The sequence below is a fragment of the Marmota marmota genome, unplaced genomic scaffold (assembly GCF_001458135.2).
Source record: "Marmota marmota marmota unplaced genomic scaffold, marMar, whole genome shotgun sequence".
Classification (NCBI taxonomy): Eukaryota; Metazoa; Chordata; class Mammalia; order Rodentia; family Sciuridae; genus Marmota; species Marmota marmota.
Window position 1 is genome coordinate 1,467,806 of NW_025999898.1, and position 21,815 is coordinate 1,489,620.

At 40.4% G+C, this 21,815-nt stretch overlaps 1 protein-coding gene and 1 non-coding gene across 10 annotated transcripts in view; both read left to right on the plus strand.

The window, feature by feature from the left end:
- Positions 1-21,815, plus strand: part of LOC107158475 (E3 ubiquitin-protein ligase RNF185) — a 110,755-nt gene that overhangs the window by 14,284 nt on the left and 74,656 nt on the right. For 5 of the 9 annotated variants that reach the window (XR_007345667.1, XM_048798251.1, XM_048798253.1 and 2 more), the window contains 5 exons: positions 5,147-5,370; positions 8,336-8,354; positions 10,831-10,943; positions 12,284-12,338; positions 17,228-17,345. Coding sequence is in view for 8 of the 9 variants with exons in the window: in XM_048798251.1 (XP_048654208.1) it covers positions 5,195-5,370; positions 8,336-8,354; positions 10,831-10,943; positions 12,284-12,338; positions 17,228-17,345 (481 nt within the window). In the remaining variant the exon portion in view is untranslated. Of the gene's footprint in view, positions 1-5,146; positions 5,371-8,335; positions 8,355-10,830; positions 10,944-12,283; positions 12,339-17,227; positions 17,346-18,844; positions 21,273-21,815 lie in introns of those variants that run through there. The other 4 variants (XM_015504918.2, XM_048798259.1, XM_048798255.1 and 1 more) reach the window with 4 other exon arrangements.
- LOC125615130 lies at positions 7,124-7,230 on the plus strand. Its single transcript, XR_007345681.1, has one exon. It is a non-coding gene; the product is annotated as a U6 spliceosomal RNA (small nuclear RNA).

A 21,815-nucleotide genomic window follows, 5' to 3' on the forward strand; every position in this document is an offset into this window, starting at 1 on the left:
CTTATGCCTCTGTGTAGGTGTATAGACTAGGCAGAACCTTGGGTCCAGAGAGTATTTGGAGGGGGAACCAGGGTAAATGGTATGCCTATGTATCTCCAATAGCAACAGCCTCTCCCCACTTTGGTATGCCCTCCAGGTCACTCTGTTATCTTGATGTGCGCCTCAGTAGTGCAGTAGGTGGTATGATGCCCTAACTTCTCAAGGGAAAAAAGAAATTCAAGTTATCAATAATTTACCCAGGCCAATGGCCAGTCAGTAGTAAAGTTAGGACTTGAACTCAAAGCTTTTTGGGGTGGGAAAACTGGAACATTGAGGGGAAAAATTATTTCATTTACTGTTAACTCTTGTCTGATTTCAAAATTACTATAGGTAAAAATGTCAGTTTTATAAACTTGGAGGATTTAGAAAATGTAAGTCATTTCTACCAAGCCCCTATCAATGTATAGTCACATCACTAGCTTGGTATATTCTTCCACATTTTAAAAGATATTTGCTAATATTTATATTTATTCTTGTAACAAATGCAGTATTATACATACAGTCTATCTTTTTTCTTTTTTTTTTCTTTGAGGTGTTCTTCCGGGGGTTGAACTCAGGAGCACTTGGCCACTGAGCCACATCCCCAGGCCTGTTTTTTGTATTTTATTTAGAGACAGAATTAGAATGAAACACTGAGTTGTTTAGTGCCTCGCTTTTTGCTGAGACTGACTTTGAACTCGCGATCCTCCTGTCTCATCCTCCAGAGCCGTTGGGATTACAGGCATGTGCCACCGTGCCAGGCATACATTTTTCTTTTTTAAAAGTTATTATAACTGAGTGCAGTGGCACACATCTGTAATCCCAGCAACTCAGAAGGTTGAGGCAGGAGAATCACAATTTTGAGACCAACCTCAGTGGCTTAGTGAGACCCTAAGCAACTTAATGAGACCTTGTCTCAAAATAAAAAGGGCCAGGAATAGCTTCAGCAACTTAGCAAGGCCCAAAGGACTTAGCAAGACTGTCTCAAAATAAAACATAACCACCCAGCTCAGTAGTTAAGCGACCCTGGGTTCAATTCCCAGTACCAAAACAAAAATCTAGAAAGTGGTTTAGATGGCATATAGCTATAACACAGCTCCTTGGGAGGTTGAGGCAGGAGGATCACAAGTTCACGGCTAGCCTCATTAACTTAGCAAGACCCTGTCTCAAAATGTTAAAATGTCAAAATAAATGGACTGGGGATTTAGCTCAGTGGTAAAGTGTCCCTAGGGTCACTTGCCATGCATGCTTTACCACTGAGTTATATCCCTATCCCCCCTCCTTTTAAAAAAAAATTATAAAAGTAATACTGATGTGCTGGGTGTGGTGGTATACGCCTATAATCCCAGCAGCTAGGGAGTCTGAGGCAGAATGATCGAGAGTTCAAAGCCAGCCTCAGCAATGGCAAGGTGCTAAGCAACTCAGTGAGACCCTGTCTCTAAATAAAATACAAGATAGGGCTGGGGATGAGGCTCAGTGGTTGAGTGCCCTGGGTTCAATCCCCAGTACCAAAAAAGAAAAAAAGAGTAATTCTTGTTGATTATAATACTTTCAAACAGAATAGCAAGGGCTAGGGTTATGGCTCAGTGGTGGAGTGCTAGCCTAGTACCTGGGAGGCACTGGGTTAGATTTTCAGCACCACATAAAAAGTAAATAAAATAAAGGTATTGTATCCATCTACAACTTAAAAAAAAAAAAGACTAGGAATATAAAAATGCAAAGTTTTTTAGTCTTCATAATACCAAAAATAACTGTTGATAGTTTAGGGTGTGCCTTCTAGTCATCCTCAAGTATACTTGTGTGTTTATATATACACACACACCCATTTATAAACTTTGTTTTTACACAAGTAAGTTCATAAACACACTTTTCTGCAGCCTGATCCTTTAAAAAACATTTATTTTGTTATGGAAAAAATATAAATACAAAAATAGACTAATTTAAGTCCCTATTCATCATCTAGCTCCAACAACCAACTTCTTTGTTTTTCTTTCATCTTTTTTTTCCCACTTTCATTTTCCCCCTAAAATATTTTTTAAACTTTATTTTATTTATTTGTTTGTATGTGGTTCTGAGGATTGAATCCCGTTCCTCACCTGTGCTAGGTGAGTGCTCTATCACTGAGTTACAACCCAAGTCCCTCTCCCTAAAATATTTTAAAGTAAATACCAAACATCAGTGTTTCATAAATACTTCAGAATGTATCTCTAGGAATTGAGAATTTTTTTTGAAAAGTTACATAATATTATAGTCATACCCAACAAAATTAGCAATCATTCTGTCAAGGAAAAAAAAATTGAACAAATGGAATAGCATTTGTTTGAGACACTGAAAATGGAATCAGGAGGTCATTATTCATCAGATCTCAAATACTTCTGCAGCGGCAAATACACCCACCTCCAAATTGAGTTTACCTTTGAAACATACAGTGAACTCCTTTCCCCAGACTACCCAGAGGTTAAGATTACACATAATCCCCTTCTAATTAAATAGCTTGACTTATTGCCAGCATCAATCATAATTCCTGACTAATAATGTAATTTCCAATTCCCTTGTAGTTTAAAGCTATAAATATAGCTGCTATTTTGTAAAACCTTTGAGCATATTTTCAGGACTGCTTAAATCTGTTTTCTTAGATTGTAATCCTCATTAGCCCCAAATAAATGTCTTTTCTTTATTGTCAACTAGGTTGATTTTATTGTCAGTCATTTTACAAGTATAATTTAATAGTTGGTTTGTTTGAATCTGGTTCCAGTGAGGGCCACACACTGCAAGTGGTCTGGTATATCTCATATCTCAATTTGTTAACTCTGCTCCCCACCTATATTATTTAACTTTTGAAGAGCTTGGGCTACTTAGCCTGTAGGAAGTTCCACATTTCTGGATTTGGCTGAATATATTCTCCAGAATTGTTTAATACATGCATCCTTATTTTCCATAAATGGGTACAATAATTCATTTTTGTGGCTTCGTTTGTGTTTTGTTTTTGTTTTTAATGTAGATGGACACAATACCTTTGTTTGGTTTATTTAGTTTTTTTTTTTTTGTTGTTGTTGTTTTGTTTTGTTTTTAATGTGGTGTTAGGGATCGAACCCAGTGCCTCATACTTGCTAGGCAAGTGCTCTACCACTGAGCCGTAACCCTAGCCCTATAGTTTGTGTTTTAAGGCAAAAATGCTTCCTTGTTGATGCTGTGTATTTCCTACTGCATCATGTTAGGAGGCTGTTGTTAAAATTGGTGAACCTGACTGTACTTCATCTGTTTACAGTTCTTAATTTTAAAAGATAAAATTTTTGAACAAGGAAACACAGGCTAGGGATATAGCTCAGTGCTAGAGGGCTTGCCACCCATGCATGAGGCCCTGGTTTCCATCCCCAGCACCTCAAACACACAAAACAAAAAGGAACATACATCGGTCAAGTACTCAGGGTTTTTGAGCTGGAATGATTAGAAAAGAAGGCTATAGCCTTAGAATTCTAAGAGAGCAGATGTATATGTAGAAGGAGAAGGTTTCTTGGTCAGAGAAAAGGTTTTGGAACTGAGGCCAACAAGGCACTGGTACTGTCAGCAGCCAACCGTTCTTCTGGGACTTCATGTTAAATGATGTAACTGAGTGAAAAAGTGGCGGTGAGTCGGCTTCCTCTCCCTGTTCAAATCACTGAGCTGCTGTCTTATTGAGAGATGCTCATGAGCCTGCTCTGTGAAGACTCAGTGGAAGGCTTCTTGATCTGAGAAGACTGCAGCTTTTTGATCCTTCTTGTATTTTGGAAGCTAAAATCAGGGTGGTCCCTTGGTGCTACATTGGTGAGTCCTAGACGTGTGGAGGAGCCGTCTGCTTTGGAGAAAGTAAGTGAGATGATCCAGAGTGGCAGTCTAAGAGCTAGAAACAGTATTTAGAAGACCATGTAGTCCAGTGCCTCATTTTATAGTGAGAAGAGTATGGCCAGAAAAGGGGAAGGGAGATTCTCAAAACCACTAGCAAACTGGAGGTTTTGCTGAGGCCAGCATCCAAGCCTTCAGTTCTCTGACTATGGTAGTCAGCCCACATTTTCTGCTTACAATTTTTGAGATGATGAGGATAGCCAGATCTGGCTCCTGACAGATTCTTCTGGATATCCCTTAATGTTTCATCATCCTTGCTTTCCTGCTGAGTTCTTTGACTTGGAAGTGGTAGTCAACAGTGGTCTGTTTCTAATGGCCAGCTTGCTCTATGGTGGTACAGTGATCTGAATACAAACAGGGTATCATGAATCCCAGTCTCAGCTCCACAGTAGTCAGGCTGCATTTTCCTGAAGAGAGTGGATCAGATCAAGATTACCCAGAATGGGGCTGGGGTTGTGGCTCAGCAGTAAAGAGCTTACCTAGCACATGTAAGGTGTTGGGTTCCATCTCAGCACCACATAAAAATAAATAAATAAATGTTAAGAAAAAATTACCCAGAGTATATCATGAGTGTGACTTTAGGTGATGAGGGTAAAAATTTTTCTTCATTATATTTGTAATTATCTTTTTCATTTCCAGTAATACTGATTTTCCATTAACAGCAGTGACATAAACTTCCTCTTTAAATATATTGAGGCCAAAATGTTGGTAGATTTAGAAAAAACAAGGCAGATGATACCCCAGCATGACAAAAAAGGGAATGAAAAAGATTGCATTGTAAGAAATCGTCATCTGGTCCCTCCTAGCTTCCTAATCTTTCAGTTACAGGAATTCCTTTATATAAATTCTAGCATATACCAGTCATAATCCTAAGCAGATTCCTCTCTCCTAGACAATATATAGAATCTGTCCAAAGTTAGAGGACAGCTTGAAGGTTCATTTTAATTGAGCATGTATTTATCATTTGGGTTGATTATTATAGGAGAATATAGAGACAAGTGAGATAGCTCCAATGGTGAACCATCTGGAGGCTACTCTGTATTTTTGCCGTTTGTGAATTTGTGAAGTATATTCTGGGCCATGTTCAAGGACACTGCTCCATAGCTGTGATTCCTGATACCTTTAGGGAAATCTGCTCAGGGGTTCAGCGTAATCAGCTTCTAGAACTGAGAGAAGATGGGGTATTGGCTTGGAATGTGGGCAAAGTGGGCTACAGAAATTGGTAATTGGTTTTTCTGCCTTTCAGGATTTTCCGGGAGAGAATCTTCATTCAAAGCTTTGCTGACCACCAAAGATGGCAAACAAGGGGCCCTCACCTTCTACATCCCCTGAGAACTCCAGTGCAGGCGGACCCAGTGGGAGCAGCAATGGTGCTGGTGAGAGTGGAGGGCAGGACAGTACATTTGAGTGCAACATATGCCTGGACACAGCCAAGGACGCTGTCATCAGCCTGTGTGGCCATCTCTTCTGGTTAGTACCCCCACTGCCATCCAAACACTGCCAAGTTTGGAAAGACTATGGCTCTGGGCAACTTTGGAAAGATGGTTTCTCACCCACTTTGGGTCCTGAGACACTCAGACTCAAGGATTCGTAGACCTGCGTTTCTGTCCCAGCTCTGTTCCTTATGAGTTCAGTGACCTTGGGCAAATCCTATCTCCATCCTAGGCTGCTGCTCCTTACCTCTTCAGTAATGATGTCATTTAGTGAGCACTTACTACCTGCCACTTGTGCAGAGCCTAGAGGCAGCAGAGTATAGTGGTTATGAGCAAGGACCAGGGAGCTAGACTGCCTCTTCTGAATCTTGATCCTACCACTTCTTACCAGATGATCTGGGACGAAGTGCTTACATGCACTCTGCCTCATTTTATAGGGTTGTTCACAAATATGCAGCAAATACTACGTGTTAGCCATGACCATAATTGTTACTATATTTTATGTGTGTGTACATACATAACAATATAAAGTGGCAAGGTCAGTGTCCGTTCCAGCCTCATTGGTTACAGAAGTACCTGCTGGCTCTGAGAATCTGGGTGAATGTTGAGTTTTGTTTTATTCTTTTGAGATTTGAGCTGAACATTGAGGGGTAATAATGGCAGGAAAGGTGAAAGATATGTGCTAACCTAAGCTCGGCCATTTCTAGGGACAGGCATGTGCAGTATTGGGTTCATCTGAGACCCTGAGGCTCCTTCTATACTTCTCAAAGCACCCTGGATGAGGAAACAAGGGGTTGTAGAGAGTTCAGCCAAATTATCAAACCCAGATTTGTTTAAGAGGATATAGAGTTAATGAATACTTTTGAGCAGGAAAATGGTGTGAAGAAAGGGTTATTTAAGCAGTATTTTAGAGGAGGTTAAATTGGCACCTGTGTAAAAGATAAATTTATTGATTTATTAATAGAATGGGGCAGAGATTTTTGTTCTCAAGTCTCTCACCCTAATCATAGTTTTACATAGAAATAGTTGTAAGTAATCAGCCTTGTCCTAGAAGTTGGAAATACTTCAGAGTACCATAAAACCACATTTAAAATGAGTGACAGAATTAAGGTCAGGTACCGTTGGAAAGAACATAGATTCTAAAAGGACGTTAGGCTTCCAGACTGGGTGGTATATGTTTTGGAAAATCCGCTATCTTCTCTGTGCTTTAGATTCTACATCTGTAAAATGGAAATAATTATACCCCCTGGTAGGTTAACATAATCACCCAGTACCAATAACAAATAAAAAGCTATTTGGCCACAGTCGTTGCTTAACAAATAAGAGGACTCCCCATCATTATAATCCTGAACTTTCCTCTGAGGGTCATTCATTCACCTCTACTTCTGGACAGCCTTTGAGAGAACTGCTAGTGAAGATCTGCCATGATCTTTAGGGTGCCTTGCATTTGGATCAGATCAGAATGGCATCCCAAGGTTAATGTTGAAGTCAGATGTGAGGTTTCTGTTATGTCTAGAAAGATTGTAGATCTAGTTTTGAAGCTAAATTGGTTCCAGAATTGGGAAAGGAGCTATCCTCTGAGTCCAAGTTTTACTTAGCTAGAAAAGATACATGATGTGCAAGGACATCCACATTTTCCACTGTCCTGACACACAGTAGGTAAACAATAGATTAAAAAAAAAAAATTGGGGGGAGGCTGGGGATATAGCTCATTGGTAGAGTACTTGCCTTGCGTGTTCAAGGCCCTGGGTTCTAATCCCCAGCACCACCAAAAAAAAAAAAAAATCTATGTGCTTGCTTCGGCAGCACATATACGAAAATTGGAACAAAACAGAGAAGATTAGCATGGCCCCTGTGCAAGGATGACACGCAAATTCGTGAAGCATATGGATTTTATTTGGTGTCAACATACCTTATATATCAGAGATATGATAAATTATGATATAATGGTATATTAAGAATTATAATGCAAAAATAAATAAATAAATAAATATTAACCAAAAAAAAATTTTTTGTAGTGGTAGACGGGCAGAATGCTTTTATTTTATTTGTTCATTTTTATGTGGTGCTGAGGATTGAACCCAGTGACTCACACATGCTAGGCAAGTGCTCTGCCACTGAGCTACAGCCCCAGCCCAACAGTAGATATTTGTTGATCTATTTAATCAATGAGGGGGAGAGAGAAAAGAAGTATTAAGAATCTGGAGTTGAATGATTTTTTCCTTTAATTCTATAGATATAATTTTTTTGTATGCAGTGTTGGGTGTTAAAAGGGCAGTGAAGTATAAGTCAGGAAACTTGGTTTTCACTCCTGGTACAAGTAATTGCTTCTTTGTGAGTCTTGGCTTTTTTTCTCCTTTGAAAAATGAGACATTCTAAAGCTAGCCCATTCTGCCATGTAGCCTCCCTGTCCTTTCCATTCCTTAAATGTTTTTAGAATGTTTTTATGAATTTTTAAGCTACTTCCTGTCCTTTTTATTTTGTCCTCTCAAAGTGAGGACAGCCTAAAGATTTTGTTAAACTAGGCGTGAATTATCTCTTGTGAGCCTGAAATTAGGTGTAAAATAGTATGTGTATGCACTCACACTTGCGTGTACTTCATAAGAATGCTCCCATGAATTTTTCTGCAGAGAATGCTTAGCTTTTATTGGATTCCTTCAGATGCTATAACCTTTTGAAGGCTAACTTTCAGAGAAGTTGGGTCTGGGTGGTCTGGGCCCTGCAGGTGTGCAAGTGTAGTGGGATCCTAGTTGTGAAGCCTGAGATCTTGTCTTCACTATTTTGTTTTTCCTGTGATTTTTATCCCAGTCTTTTTCTAGTTTCTGATGCCAATGATTCCTGCAGAACCTCAGTGGGGACACAATGCCCCCGCTTCCCCCATTTTTCCCATTCTGATGTTCCTACCTTGTTCATCAAATGTTTCTGCTAATAAAAGCATTTTTCTTCCTTTTCCCCTTTCTAACCTTCTCCTTGATGGCTGGTTGCCCTGGGGACTCTGGCAGTTGGCCATGTTTACATCAGGTAAGATGCATTTCATTTTACTCTTGTCTTTCATCAGCTATGGTTGCACAAGACAGCCCTTGTCTCAGGAGACTGCTGTCAGAATCTGCAATCTCCCTTGCTTCTGGGCTCATTTGCATGCTTACCCCCCAACCCTTTTTACACACCTGCCCACTGACAGGCACTTGACGAAATAAGGAGTTATTGTGGTACCCAAAATGGTCCTGATTTTGCTACTAGTGGCCATTGTAGCCTTAGCCAGTTACCACCTCTCTGGATCTCAATTCCTCATTTGTGAATTGGGCTAGATTTGATAATACGTTGGGTCCTTTTTATTTTTTAGATTCTCCATCTATAAAAAGTACTTCCTACCTTTAAAGTTCTTTTTTATTTTTCTATTTTTATTTTTATGTGGTGCTAAGGATCAAACCCAGTGACTCAAGTATGTGAGGCAAGCACTTTGCTGTTGAGCCACAACCTTTGCCCTAAAGTTCTTGAAAATGTTAAGAAGGGGTAAATTTTATTTTGGTAGCAACAAAGAGCTTTTGTAAAGGAAGAAAGTCTGTTTTCCCAGTTTTCACTCATTGTGAAGACCAGTTAGTATTCACCAAGACCCAGATACCATCTTGGTGAGACAGAGCTGGGCCTGATATTCACAATTGCCTGTGAATAATTACTGCCAGCTGACTGTCTCCATGGTTGTTGGTAGTAGAACACCACACTTGTAGGTGACCACACTCATAGGTGACTTAGGAATGTGAGGAGAGGATAAGTTTCAGATTGCTAGAGCCTGACTCTTTTTTTTTTTTTTTTAATATTTTTTTTAGTTGTAAATGGACACAATGATTTTATTTTATTATTTTTTTAATGTGGTGCTGAGGATTGAAGCCAGTGCCTCACATGTTCTAGGCGAGCACTCTCCCACTGAACCACAACCCCAGCCTGAGCCTCAGACTCTTGATGGGAGAAAGAAGAGGGACTTAGGGCTGAGCACTCTAACCATAATGGATCCTCATAGAACATGTTGGCTGTGAGCTTATAACGAGCACATAAGTTTTGGAGCCATTGACAGATTGACAAAGTAGGATATAAAAATCATTAAGTGCTGCCAATTCTATATTCCTGAGCCCTAGATACACATTTATAATATAACTTCATATCATTGGATCTAAACATGCAATTATTTATGTTCTGAAATAAATGTTTAAGGGCTGGGAGTATAGTTTAGTGGTAGGATGTGTGCTTAGCTTGTGCAGGGTCTTGGGTTTGATCCCTAGCATCAAAAATAAAACTTGAGAAAAAATATGTATGAAATTATCTAATGTCTATAAAGATACTACAGTGTCTTTTCTTAATCATTTTTTGTGTATGTTTTTTTGTTGTTGTTGTTGTTGTTTTGTTTGCCACTAAACTATATATCCAGCCCTTTTTAATTTTTTATTTTCAAGACAGGGCTTCATTAAGTTGCTGAGGCTGATCTTGAATTTGCAATCTTCCTGCCTCAGCATCCCATATTGCTTGGAATTACAGGCATGCGCCATAGGCGTGTGCTATCTTGCTAGCTTGTTTGTTCATTTTTAAGAAAATTAAACAAAATGTCTTTAACCAATGAAAGGGCCTGGGAAACCCCAAACAGGGTGTTGTGGGGTTTTTGTTGTTGTTGTTTTTTATATATACATATATATTTTAGTTGTAGGTGAACATATATCTTTATTTTATTTTTATGTGGTGCTGAGGAACCCAGTGCCTCACTCATGCTAGGTGAGCGCTCTACCACTGAGCCACACCCCAGCCCCTTGTATTGACATTGAAATAATTGAATGCAAAAGTTACTGACAGTTTATAAAAAATCAAATTTAGATAATGAACTAAATATATTCTTTAACACATGGTAAATCACCAGAAAATGATCTGCTTATGTTCAGGTGTTGATGTTTAGGACACACAGTTGTTGGGGAAATGCTGTAAAAATAAGAAATCACAGAAAGAAAAATATCACTTACATAAGGATAATATACTTGACCCTTTGGGGAAAGTGGAAACTAATTTCTTTATTTTTGTGGTACTGGGAATCAAACCAGGGCCACCACACACATGCTAGGCAAGCATTCTACCACTGAGCTATGTTCCCAGCCTGGAAAATGGAAAGTTCATTATACCCACATCAGTAGTCTAACCTAAGATTGGGTATGGCAGACCCCTTGGCAGCTTGAGGCTTGCAGCTCCTCCTTGCTGTATTGCTAGCAACCCCGAGAGAGAGAGAGAAAGTATGAAGAAGCTGACTTTAATTATTATGGCATTTAAAGGCAATTTCAATTTTGCCACTAGTAAATATTTATTGAGTACTAGGTACAGGAATCAGAGTCAGGGTTCTCAGGGTATTACTGATTTTGTTGGTGTTTCCCATTTGAGGCCTCTGGCCCATGTTCTCCTACTGCTTCTAATCATTCTGTGGTGGGCCTTCAACCATTCATGCATTTTTTTGTCCTGCTTGCAGTGGCTGGAGACCAGACCTAATAGACAGGTGTGTCCAGTTTGCAAAGCTGGTATCAGCCGAGACAAGGTCATCCCTCTCTATGGCAGGGGCAGCACTGGGCAGCAGGATCCCAGGTGAGGACTTGAATGTCTCTCATACCCACTTCATCCCTTGGATATTAATTTACTTCCATTCAGCACCCCCAAACCCCACCCTTTACTTAGTGCTTGATGATCACTTGGTTCTGAGGCAGTCTGATCCAAATGAGAGTCAGCCAGTTATAGTGAGGGAGTGGCCACTTACTGGACTATAATAGATAACCACTGAGTGTCATTTACCCAGTAGGCAGTATGCTGGGCCTGGGGACCCAGGAGTGCACAAGACACCACAATTGCAAGTGTGCAAAGTGCTGTGAAAGAGCACTCCCTTCAGCCTGCGAGACAGGCTGTGTATATAGCAGGAGAGTCTCAAATTGCTCAGCAATGATGTATGTATAAAGTGTGGAGGGAGGGGGAATAAGCAGTCTGGGTGACTTTGTGGAGTTCAGAATTTCTAGAAATGGAGATGTGGGTGACTGCAGCATTCTACAAGTACTGAAAGCCCTTCATGGTTTGTTACCTCCAACCTTTCCTGAAATGTCACTTACCTTCTCCCATCCCATTCCATCCCAACATACCCAGTACACCAAACATACTGGACCTTTCCTAAAGGAGCCTACCCTTTCACATTCATTAGCCTTTGTGTTTGAGTTCTGCTCTGCCTCTTCTCAAATCAGCACTCCACTCCTACCTCTTTCTCTAATGTCTACCCATCTTTTATGAGCAGCTTGAAAGTCACTTCCTTCTTGAAGTGGTCATTTTTTCCCACATGAGTTGTTCTCATCATTCTCTGGTAATCCTTCTCACACTGCATTATGATTTGATGAATCCCCTTTGAAATTGTCATTACCTCAAGAATAAGATCTGTCAGTCTTATTATTCTATCTAGGGCCTCATATGTAACAAGTCCTCAGTCAGGCATTTCTAAATGATCAGAGGGGTGAGACTGAGAGGCCTAAAGAATAGCATGGGGTCTTTACCCGAGAGTAATGAGAGGTAAAGCTAAAGTCAATAAGGACAGTGCAGAGAGACCTTGAATCTCAGTACTCTCAGCTGTTAAATTTCAGTTTGGCTTTGGGATTTTTGATATCTATGAGCCCAGTATCTTATAGGTCCAGGGAAGACGATGACTATCATCAATAACCAGTATGGGTCAGGATCTCTGTAAGAGGAATAGCCTGTAGTGCAGTCTAATGAATATCTTTTGAGAGGAATAATTATAGGTAAAATAAAGAGTTCGCATTTAGTTTATCCTACGTAGTTTATGTATGGGCAGGAAAGATGGCTGTGGCCCTGACCCTCTTGGCTTCCAGTTCTCATAGTGAGCAACTCAAATCATGTTGTAATAGACTTATTTTATACCGTTTCTTTTTCAGAGAGAAGACTCCTCCTCGTCCTCAAGGCCAGAGGCCAGAGCCGGAGAATAGAGGGGTAAGGAACATTCAAGGAGAAGCTTCTAGAAAGCCCATGGCTTTAGAAATTTCCCTATTGACCCTACATTTTTTTCCCCTTGATTATAAAAGTAAAGGAAAACTTGTAGAATACAGAATGGAGAAAGGGGGAAAATAATCAAATCATCCAGAAATAACAGCTGGAAATGTGGTCTTTTTCCTTTTCCATTTTTCTTCTTTTAACAAGGCGAAAGGGTTATTGTGCATGTGTTTTTCTTTTTCTTTCTTTCTTTTTGTTTTTGGTACTGGGGATTGAGCCCAGGAGAACTTTACCACGGAGCTACATCCCCAGTCCTTTTTACTTATATTTATTTTTATTTGAAGACAGGGTCTCATTAAATTGCTGATAGTTCCACTAAGTTTCTGAAGCTTTCCTTGAAGTTTTGATCGTCCTGCTTCAGTTTCTCAAGTAGGCATGTGCCACTATACCCTGCTTGTGGCTGTATTTCTATAATTCTATAAACACATAAATTTTATTCATTGTGTTTACATTGATCTATTTTATAATATGAATCCTTTGTTACTCCTTTAAACTTCTTAGGGCTGGGATTGTGGCTTGGTGTCAGAGCACTTGCCTCACACATATGAGGCCCTGGGTTTGATCCTCAGCACCACATAAAAATAAGTAAATAAAATAAAGGTATTGTGTCCAGGAAAAAAAATCTATTTATTCTACAAATAGTAAGTGACTTATGTGTTCCGGGTGATTTATCAATGAACATAGCAAAGACACCTGTTGTTGTGTAGTTCATAACATTTGAAATTAAAGACTTTCAACAGTATAACTTAAGATTTTACTGAAGATACTTTCCCATTAATACTTGACATAATGGCTATTTAGTATTCAGTTGTGTGGACCCAACATAATTTATGTAACTAATCCTTCATTAGAAATTTAGCTGCTTCCATTTCTTTTTCTATTTTAAAAATATTCTGTTGGGGGCTGGGGTTGTTACTCAGTGGTAGAGCGCTTGCCTAGCATGTGTGAGGCACTGGGTTCGATTCTCAGTACCTCATATAAATAAATAAAATAAAGGTCCATTGACAACTAAAAAATATTTTTTAAATATTCTGATGGATTTACAATTTTGTTTTGTTTTGTTTTGATTTGATTTTGGTATTAGGGATTGAACCTACAAGCACTTAACCACTGAGCTGCATTCCCAGTCCTTTTTATTTTGAAACAGGGTCTTGCTAATTTGCTTAGGGCCTTCCTAAATTGCTGGCCTCAAACATTCAATCCTTCTGCCTCAGCCTCCTGAATCACTGGGAATACAGGCATGTGCTACCATGCTAAGCTCAGATAAAATTTTGAGTAGATTTAGCTGGGCGTTGTGTAATCCCAGAGACTCTGGAGTCTGGGGCAGGAGGATCACAGCCTTAGCAACCTGATGAGATCCTAAGCAATTTAAGGAGATCCCATCCCAAAATAAAAAAAATAAAAAGGGCTAGAGATGTAGCTCAGTGGTAAAGCAACCCTGGGTTCAGTACCATAAATAGATAAGTTAAAACCACAATGATGATCTTTGTACACATTTCTTTTTTTTCGAACTTGAATTAAGTATTATTATTATTATTATTATTAGGTGCAATGCTTGGATCTAACCCAGGATCTCTCATAGGCTATGTGAGTGCTCAACCACTGAGCTATATCCCTAGCCCCCAAGTCATGGATCTATTGTGTTTTGTATTATTATTGTTGTTGTTATTGGGATTGAACCCAGGGCATTTAATAATTGAGCCATATCCCCAGCCCTTTTTATTTTTTATTTTGAGACAGGGTCTCACTAAGTTGCTGAGGCTGGCTTTGAACTTGTGATTCTCCTGTCTGAGCCTCCTGAGTCGCTGGGATTACAGGTGTACATCACTGCACCTGGCCAAGTCAAGGTTCTTGATAGAAATTAAGAGTGACCTCTCTGTATTGCCTGTTAACAATGAACACTTGTATGATTGTTAATGGGAAAAACTATATGATAGGGCTGGGATTGTGGCTCAGTAGTAGAGTGCTTGTCTAGCATGTGCAAGGCCCTGGGTTCAATCCTCAGCACCACATAAAAATAAGTAAATAAAATAAAGGTATTGTGTTCACCTACTTCTAAAAAATAAAAAAAATATATAAAACTATATTATGATCTCATTTAAACCTCCCACTAACCCATTTAAAAGATGAAACTGAGGCCCAAGTAGGTGAAGTGACCTGTCCAGGGCCATACATAAGACTAAAACACAGATCTGGCTGATATTTAAGTCCCCACTCTTAACTTCCAGGCAACAGTCCTTTAAACTTAGGCTCTAACTTCTCATGAAGCATTAGCAACTAATGTAAATCAAAGGTCCCAGGAAGCCAGAGACCCTGGCCTTGAAGACTTTGGGGCCCACCTCTAGCATTCACAAGCACTTGCAGCCTCTAGTGATGCAGTGTATTTTGCATACTCTGCCCCAGAAACATAAACCCACCAAATGGGAGGACTTGTGAGATCACATAGATGTTACTAGAATGGAAGCAGGAAGGTCAGTCCTCAGGATTGCACTCAGTGAAGCTGTGGTTCCTGATGAAACAATTGCACCTTTTCCAGTAAGGCAACTTCAGTCCCAGGAGACTCAACCATGCTAGGTCTGAGAAGAAGGCATTTGTGCAGCGAGGGGATGGAAACAAAATGTTTTTCTTCCCTATAGGTTTGCCCTCTAACTAAATCACCTATTAAGTTTTATAGGTAGTGCCACATCGCAAGAAGTTTGGAGTCAGATGCTAGGCTGCTCAGTATGGGACACTTTTGTAATTTGCAAAAGTTTCACAAATACCAGCTTTTTTTGGAAAATGGTTGGCCCAATTTTTTTTTTTTTATTTTTTTATTAATTATTTCTATTATCATTTGTTCTAAAGATCTTGTTTTTTTTATTTTTTTATTAATTATTTCTATTATCATTTGTTCTAAAGATCTTGTTAGGGATTCAGGGGCAGAGAAAAAAAAAGGTGTGTAAAGTAATTTTTAGGTTAGATTAACCTACTTTTAGATCTAAACTCTACCCCTTGATTATTCTACCTCTCCAACCCACAGTTGGTCTCTATAAAGTGCAGATGATGCTACTACAAGAATTAAACATGATTTGTGTGTCCCAGAGTTTTAACACTGTGCTTGGCACAGAATTTGCACTTAGAAAAATGGAGTTACTGCCGGGCATGATGGCACATGCCTATAATCCCAGCAGCTCAGGAGGCTGAGGCAAGAGGATTATGAGTTCAAAGCCAGCCTCAGCAATTTAGCAAGGCCCTAAGCAACTCATCAAGACCCTGTCTCAAAAAAAAAAAAAGGTGGGGGGCTGGGGATGTGGCTCAGTGGTTAAGCACCCATGGGTTCAATCCCTGGCACAAAAATAAATAAATAGATAAGGGAGTTACTCATAATATTATAGTTTCTACTGAATCTTTTCATGTGAAAGGTGATACAGTGACACATAGAAAAAAAAATTGAGGATAATATACCAAACTTTTGACAGTGGTTATTTGAAAGGATCCAAAGGTAAATAGAAACCTCTGATTTGCTCAGTTATTCCCATAATGTGTGAATTTCTTGTAACAGCGTGTATTACTTTTACAATCAGAAAAGATTAAAATGTTTTAAATTTTAGAAACAAAAAAATTTAAATATTTAGATTTATAAAAATTCTACATAATAATATTAAAAGAGGGGAATGGCTGTGGGCTCAGCAGTAGTGCACTTGCCTGGCATGCGTGAGGAACTGGGTTTGATTCTCAGCACTGCATATAAATAAATAAAATAAAGGTCTATCAACAACTAAAAAAAAAATTTTAAATAATAATATTAAAAGAAACTTCGGGCAAGTGGGCATGCCTGTAATCCCAGCAACTCAGGAGGCTGAGGCAGGAGGATCACAAGTTCAAGGCTGGCCTCAAAAACTTAGTGAGATCTTGTCTCAAAATAAAAAATTAGAAGGACTGGGGATGTGGGCTGGCGTTGTGGCTCAGTGGTAGAGCGCTCACCTAACACGTGTGAGGCCCTGGGTTTGATCCTCAGCACCACATAAAAATAAATAAATAAAATAAAGATATTGTGCCCAACTACAACTAAAAAAAAAAAAAAGAAGAAGAAGAAGAAGAAGGACTGGGGATGTAGCTCAGTTGCAGAGTGCTCCTAGCTTCAGTCCCCAGAAACCACCCCTCCCCCACAAAAAATACTTTTGAGAGAAAATGTTGATATCCTGTCTACATGTTGTCATGTACTTGTGACCATGATGTCCAAACAATTTTGTCTGATAACTTGGACATAAGAGTTTTTCTGTTTGGCTACATAAGTCAGCATAATGGTCCTTGGGGAGCATGTTATCATGATTTTGATCGTGACTTCCATTTCTGGCCTGTTAGATTCCAACTTTTTGCTATTACAAATAATTTGTAGCTTATTTTGATATTCTTTTGTAATGGGACGGGGGGATAATTGAATTGTGAGTTATATAACATGTAGAAAATTGTACTAGCTAATGTGGGACTCTAGAACATGTAGAAAATTAAACTAACTAATGTGGGACTCTAGAATAAGAACCTTAAGTCCTAAGAACCTGAGTTTCATCAGCACAGTGGTTCTCTTTTGTATGATCTTGTCTTTTTTGGCATATTCACAGTTCCATAGCTTGGAGCTAAGGCTATATAGACAGAGGATCCGCCAGAGTTCCTCTGCTTTGGGGTCTAAATAGGAAAAAAAGATGATTCTTACCCTTGGAAATAGGTGGCAGAGAGTATCGAGGAGTGTAAGGTTCTGTATAAAATAGAGCATGTAAGATGTGTCATTGGATATGTATAGGAGAGACATGCTCATTTTTCCTCCTCTTAATTGCTTTTCTTCCGTATAGGGATTTCAAGGATTTGGATTTGGAGATGGTGGCTTCCAGATGTCTTTTGGAATTGGAGCATTTCCTTTTGGGATATTTGCCACAGCATTTAACATAAATGATGGGCGGCCTCCTCCAGGTAAGTTTTGTTTTTTTGAGAAATCAGGAAGATATTTTAGTAATCCTGCTTGAAAGCTCCTTGGAATTAAGCAATATATAAATTACAGATCATTGTCACTGTATGTATAACCAGCCTTTTCAAAGTGTCTTAAATTCTTTTTATGTTACTGGTACTCATGCCAGTATTCTGAGCACTTACCAGATGTTAGGCACATGCATTGTGCTTTCATTCCAAACAGAAGGAATCATCACAACCACCATGTAGAAATGTTTACAGATGACTCTGTTTTAGAGATCAGAAAATGTTCAATAATGTTTACCAAGACATATCCCATGTCTGTAAAATGAAAAATGATAATAAATGATACCCAACTGAGGAAAAGCCTAATCCTGTACATGTACCTCATTTTGACCATATTGGGATAGGAAGGAGTGAGGCAACGCACAAGGAGGTAGGGCCTCTGTTCTTTTGCATCTCTGTCCAGCTTCCCTGACAACACAACATGGGCTAGTCCAAGTCTTGGCCCTTTAGAAATCATGCTATATCTGCCACCTGCTGCTTCATTTCTCTTCCAGCTGCTTGACAGTGCCAGCTGAGCAAGTCAGTCAGGTGAATGCCCTGGACTCTTACCACACTCTGACACTGAAGCCAAGATCTGTATTATAGGGCCTACAGAGATGTTAAGCTCAATTGAGCTCTACTTGCACTCATTGTTTGCACTTGGCACAAGGAGGGTACAGAAGTGACCAATGCATTGTTCTGGTAAAGAACTTACGCTCTAGAGATGGTAACCCATTCAGAAGTCATTCTAGTTCTTCCCTGTGCCACTCCAGTACTTGGCATATAGCAGGCAATCAATAAGAGTTAATAAGAGTTTGTGACTGCCTGCCTACATGAATTCATCAGAACACCTAACTGGGGAATGCAGTGTAGCATCAAGAGACAGTGGGTGTATTCTTCCTTACTTATCCACCTGGAAAGTTTCTCCTCTGTTCACATGTCATTTTCTCCAAGGAAGGAAACCCAAAAGGACAAAATGACAGAAAAGTGGATTTCTGGGGAGGCAGCAGGAATCTGCCTCATAGCTTGCTTCCTTCTAACCTGATCCAAGGCTCACCCTGGATTCTCCAGTTAGTTTCACAATCAGACTTTGGATCTTTTTATTTGCCCCTATGCAATCACAGTTTTTATCTGGGCACTGTGGTGCATGCCTGTAATTCCAGTGATCTTGGAGCCTGGGGCATGAGGATCACAAGTTTAAGGCTAGCCTGGGCAACTTAGTAAGACCCTATCTCAAAATGAAAAATAGAAAGGGCTGGCAATGTAACTCAGCAGTTAGAACACTTGCCTAGTATGTGTGAGACCCTGAGTTTAGTCCCTAGTACTATACACACTAAAAATTAACTTTAAAAAAAGAAGAAGAAATGAAGATTGATACACTTGACTTCTCACCCAAATGGGTAGTGTGCACAACTGGAGCCTTCTAATAGCCTCTCTTTTCCCTCCTGTCTCTCCAGCTGTCCCTGGGACACCCCAGTATGTGGATGAGCAGTTCCTGTCACGCCTTTTCCTGTTTGTGGCCCTGGTGATCATGTTCTGGCTCCTGATTGCCTAATGCCAGGCTCCTGTCCATATCCACGGCAGGTCCTCTGGATTGGTGATGTGCCACCCCTACTCCTGGTGTTTGGCTTCCTGGCTAACCCTGACCTCTGTAAACAGTGGGGTCAGTAACACTTCAAGGAGTCTTGCTCTTTCATCAGAGCTGTGGAACTCAAGACCAGTTGGCGAGTACTCCCAAGTATCAGCACTGCTGTAAACACCTTTCTCTAATCTCAGGCCTTGGTGTTGAGTCCCCACTCATGGGTAGCACCATGAAATCCTGTTCCAGCCAACTCAGCAGGTTCTGACTCTGCACAGGGAAGAAGTGGGAAGAAAGAAACTATCAGAGTGCAATTTCACATAAGTTTTATACAAAAACAAAGGGATGAACCAAATGGTATTTATGAAAATTTTCTTTCATCTCTTTAAATTCCCTTGTTAAGTAGCTTCTGAAGCCAGTGGAACCTGGAAAGCTTCCAGATCCCAGTGCTGCTCTGTCCCCCTGCACCCACCCCCTGCACATCTTCTTCAGCAGAGATATAGAATCTACTGTCCCAGGAAGATCATAATCACAGCAGCTGAAACTAAAATCACTTCATGAATTCACCAGAGACCCCAAGGTTCTAGGCCTTACTCTTTGGCCCCAGAGAGCAGCTTGAATGACCTCTTCGTTTCCTGGTATAGATTGGCCCTTATGAGACATGTCGCATCACTCACAAATTTCCCATCAGCTTTCCCCTTAAAACTATGCATCTGCTTCTCTTTGCCAGAGGCAAACAGCCTATACTACTGCTGAAACTGGGACTGCATTAGAAATGACCTGGAGTTGGGCCTTTGGTGGGATTCAGAGCTTTGACACAGGAACAACTGGAACAAGTGGCCCTATCCCCTAGGCCACAGAAGCTCTGAGTACTTTTTCTTCCAGAACTTGCCCAGAGGAAACTGGAGGCTTTATCAAGTCAGCCTAGCTGCTTGTGGAAGACAACCACATCAGAAGCCAAGTTGTCCTTTATGAAGAGGCAGGTTGGGGAAAAACCCATCTGTGAACCTGATTTTGGTGTGGCTTGATAGAGTCCCTTGAAAACTCCTTGTATGTGTGCTAAAACCAAGGAAGCATGTGCCTCCTGATCAGGCAACCTCTAATGATTTGTAAAACCAGGTAGCAGGGCCCAGGGAATCTCAGCACAGTAGCGAAATGTGATGATCTTTCCTGTATAATCCAGGGGAAATGATTCTTCCTAAGTTCTTGTTATTTTTTTGATTTCATAAACTTATTCATCTGAATCTGATAGTAGGAGTGTGGTGCTAGGCAGGTAGGGCAGTTTACCTGGTGGGATAATTCTTGTTCTTCCAGCCAGGCTTCATCTAATTTTCTAGAGACATTGATGGTGAAAGGATATGGACTTCTGCTGGGGCCTCTGGCTCACTTTGCTAGTCCACACTTTCCTGGCTCACCACTAGCAATAGTAGAAAAGCCCCACCTGGTGCTTTTTTTAGATATGGCTCTGCATAATTTAAGGAAACCAAGACCTTGAAGACAATAAGGGAAGCCATCCTCCCTTCTGCATGGTCCCCGACCCTTTCTCCTTTGCACCTGCCAATGCCAGAGTTCAGTGTTTAAACAGATAAAATATAAAGTATTGAGTGATTCGTTTGCTGAATCCACTTGGTAGGAATAAGCCACCAGCTTTACAATGTGCCTGATGGATTTTAAACATTCTTGGGCACCCCCTCAAGAATACTTCTTTAAATCACCTTCTGGAGATCCCCAGTCTCAAAGGCCCCTAGAGTATCTGCTCTAGAGGCAATTGATGGCATCTCTCAGTGCAGTGGCCCCAACTAGTGGAGAGAGAGAGAGAATTTCATTCAGCCAAACAGAAATGGGTTTCCAGAAGAAAGAAAGTTGTGGGTAGGATGACAACTCATTTGGATTCTTTAATGAATTGGAGTGAGCCCGGGAAAACTCCACCAGCAAAGATATTCCAGGAACCTATTGGCAAAGCCAGGTTGGCCATGTGCCCTTTGTAAACTTAATAGGTCCCACTCACCCTCTTCAAGGCTCTGGGGCAGAAAAGCCAATTTGGGACTGTTAGTCCAGCCTAACAGGACCCATTTCCACCATCTCTCTATAGGCTTACCACTTATCCCTCTGCCAAGGCAGCTTTCTTTTGTATATGTTTTCTGTGCCCCTCAGCCTCCACACTCCTTTCACCTTCGTGGATTAAAACCCAGTCCTAACCACAATCAGAAAATGGCAATATGTACAGTGGCACACCTTGACCAGTCACTAATTTTCACTGTTGTGAAAGTGATTTGATTTAGAATTAAACAAATGATTTTATATAACTGTGAGTTTGAACTTCATGTCTGTGTCATGGGAGGTGAATGGGTGGGGAGTGGTCACACTGGTCTGGCCTCTTGGGAAGCACCTATATAGCCATGATAATGTTCTTGGTAACTAAGGATAAAAGTCTTCAAACAACTGTCAATAATTAGAGATGAGAAGTATGGGCTGGAGGCCTGGCTTCATGTACAGCCCTGCCCAAGGTACAACCTGTCTGACAGGCAGCCCCAGTCCTAACAAGTGTGTTGAATTTCTGAGTTTGCAGGCAACAAACTGCCACGAGGGACCTTGACTTGAAGCCTATCAGAACCTTTAGTATATTTGCTGGTTTTTCAGTGTCAGCTCTACATTTCAGTGTCAGGACAGGTGGGCCTTCAGTCAAGTCCTCTCCCTTTAGCAGGGGGTATGCCCCTCCCTGAGGATCCTCAGTAACAGAGTGTTGTGTGAGGGAGAAAATGTTGAGGTTACAAGTCTGGTGTAGGCTCTCCAATACACCAAAGCTACAAGTAGTCATTCAGAAAACAGCTCATTTCTTCCTCTTAGAC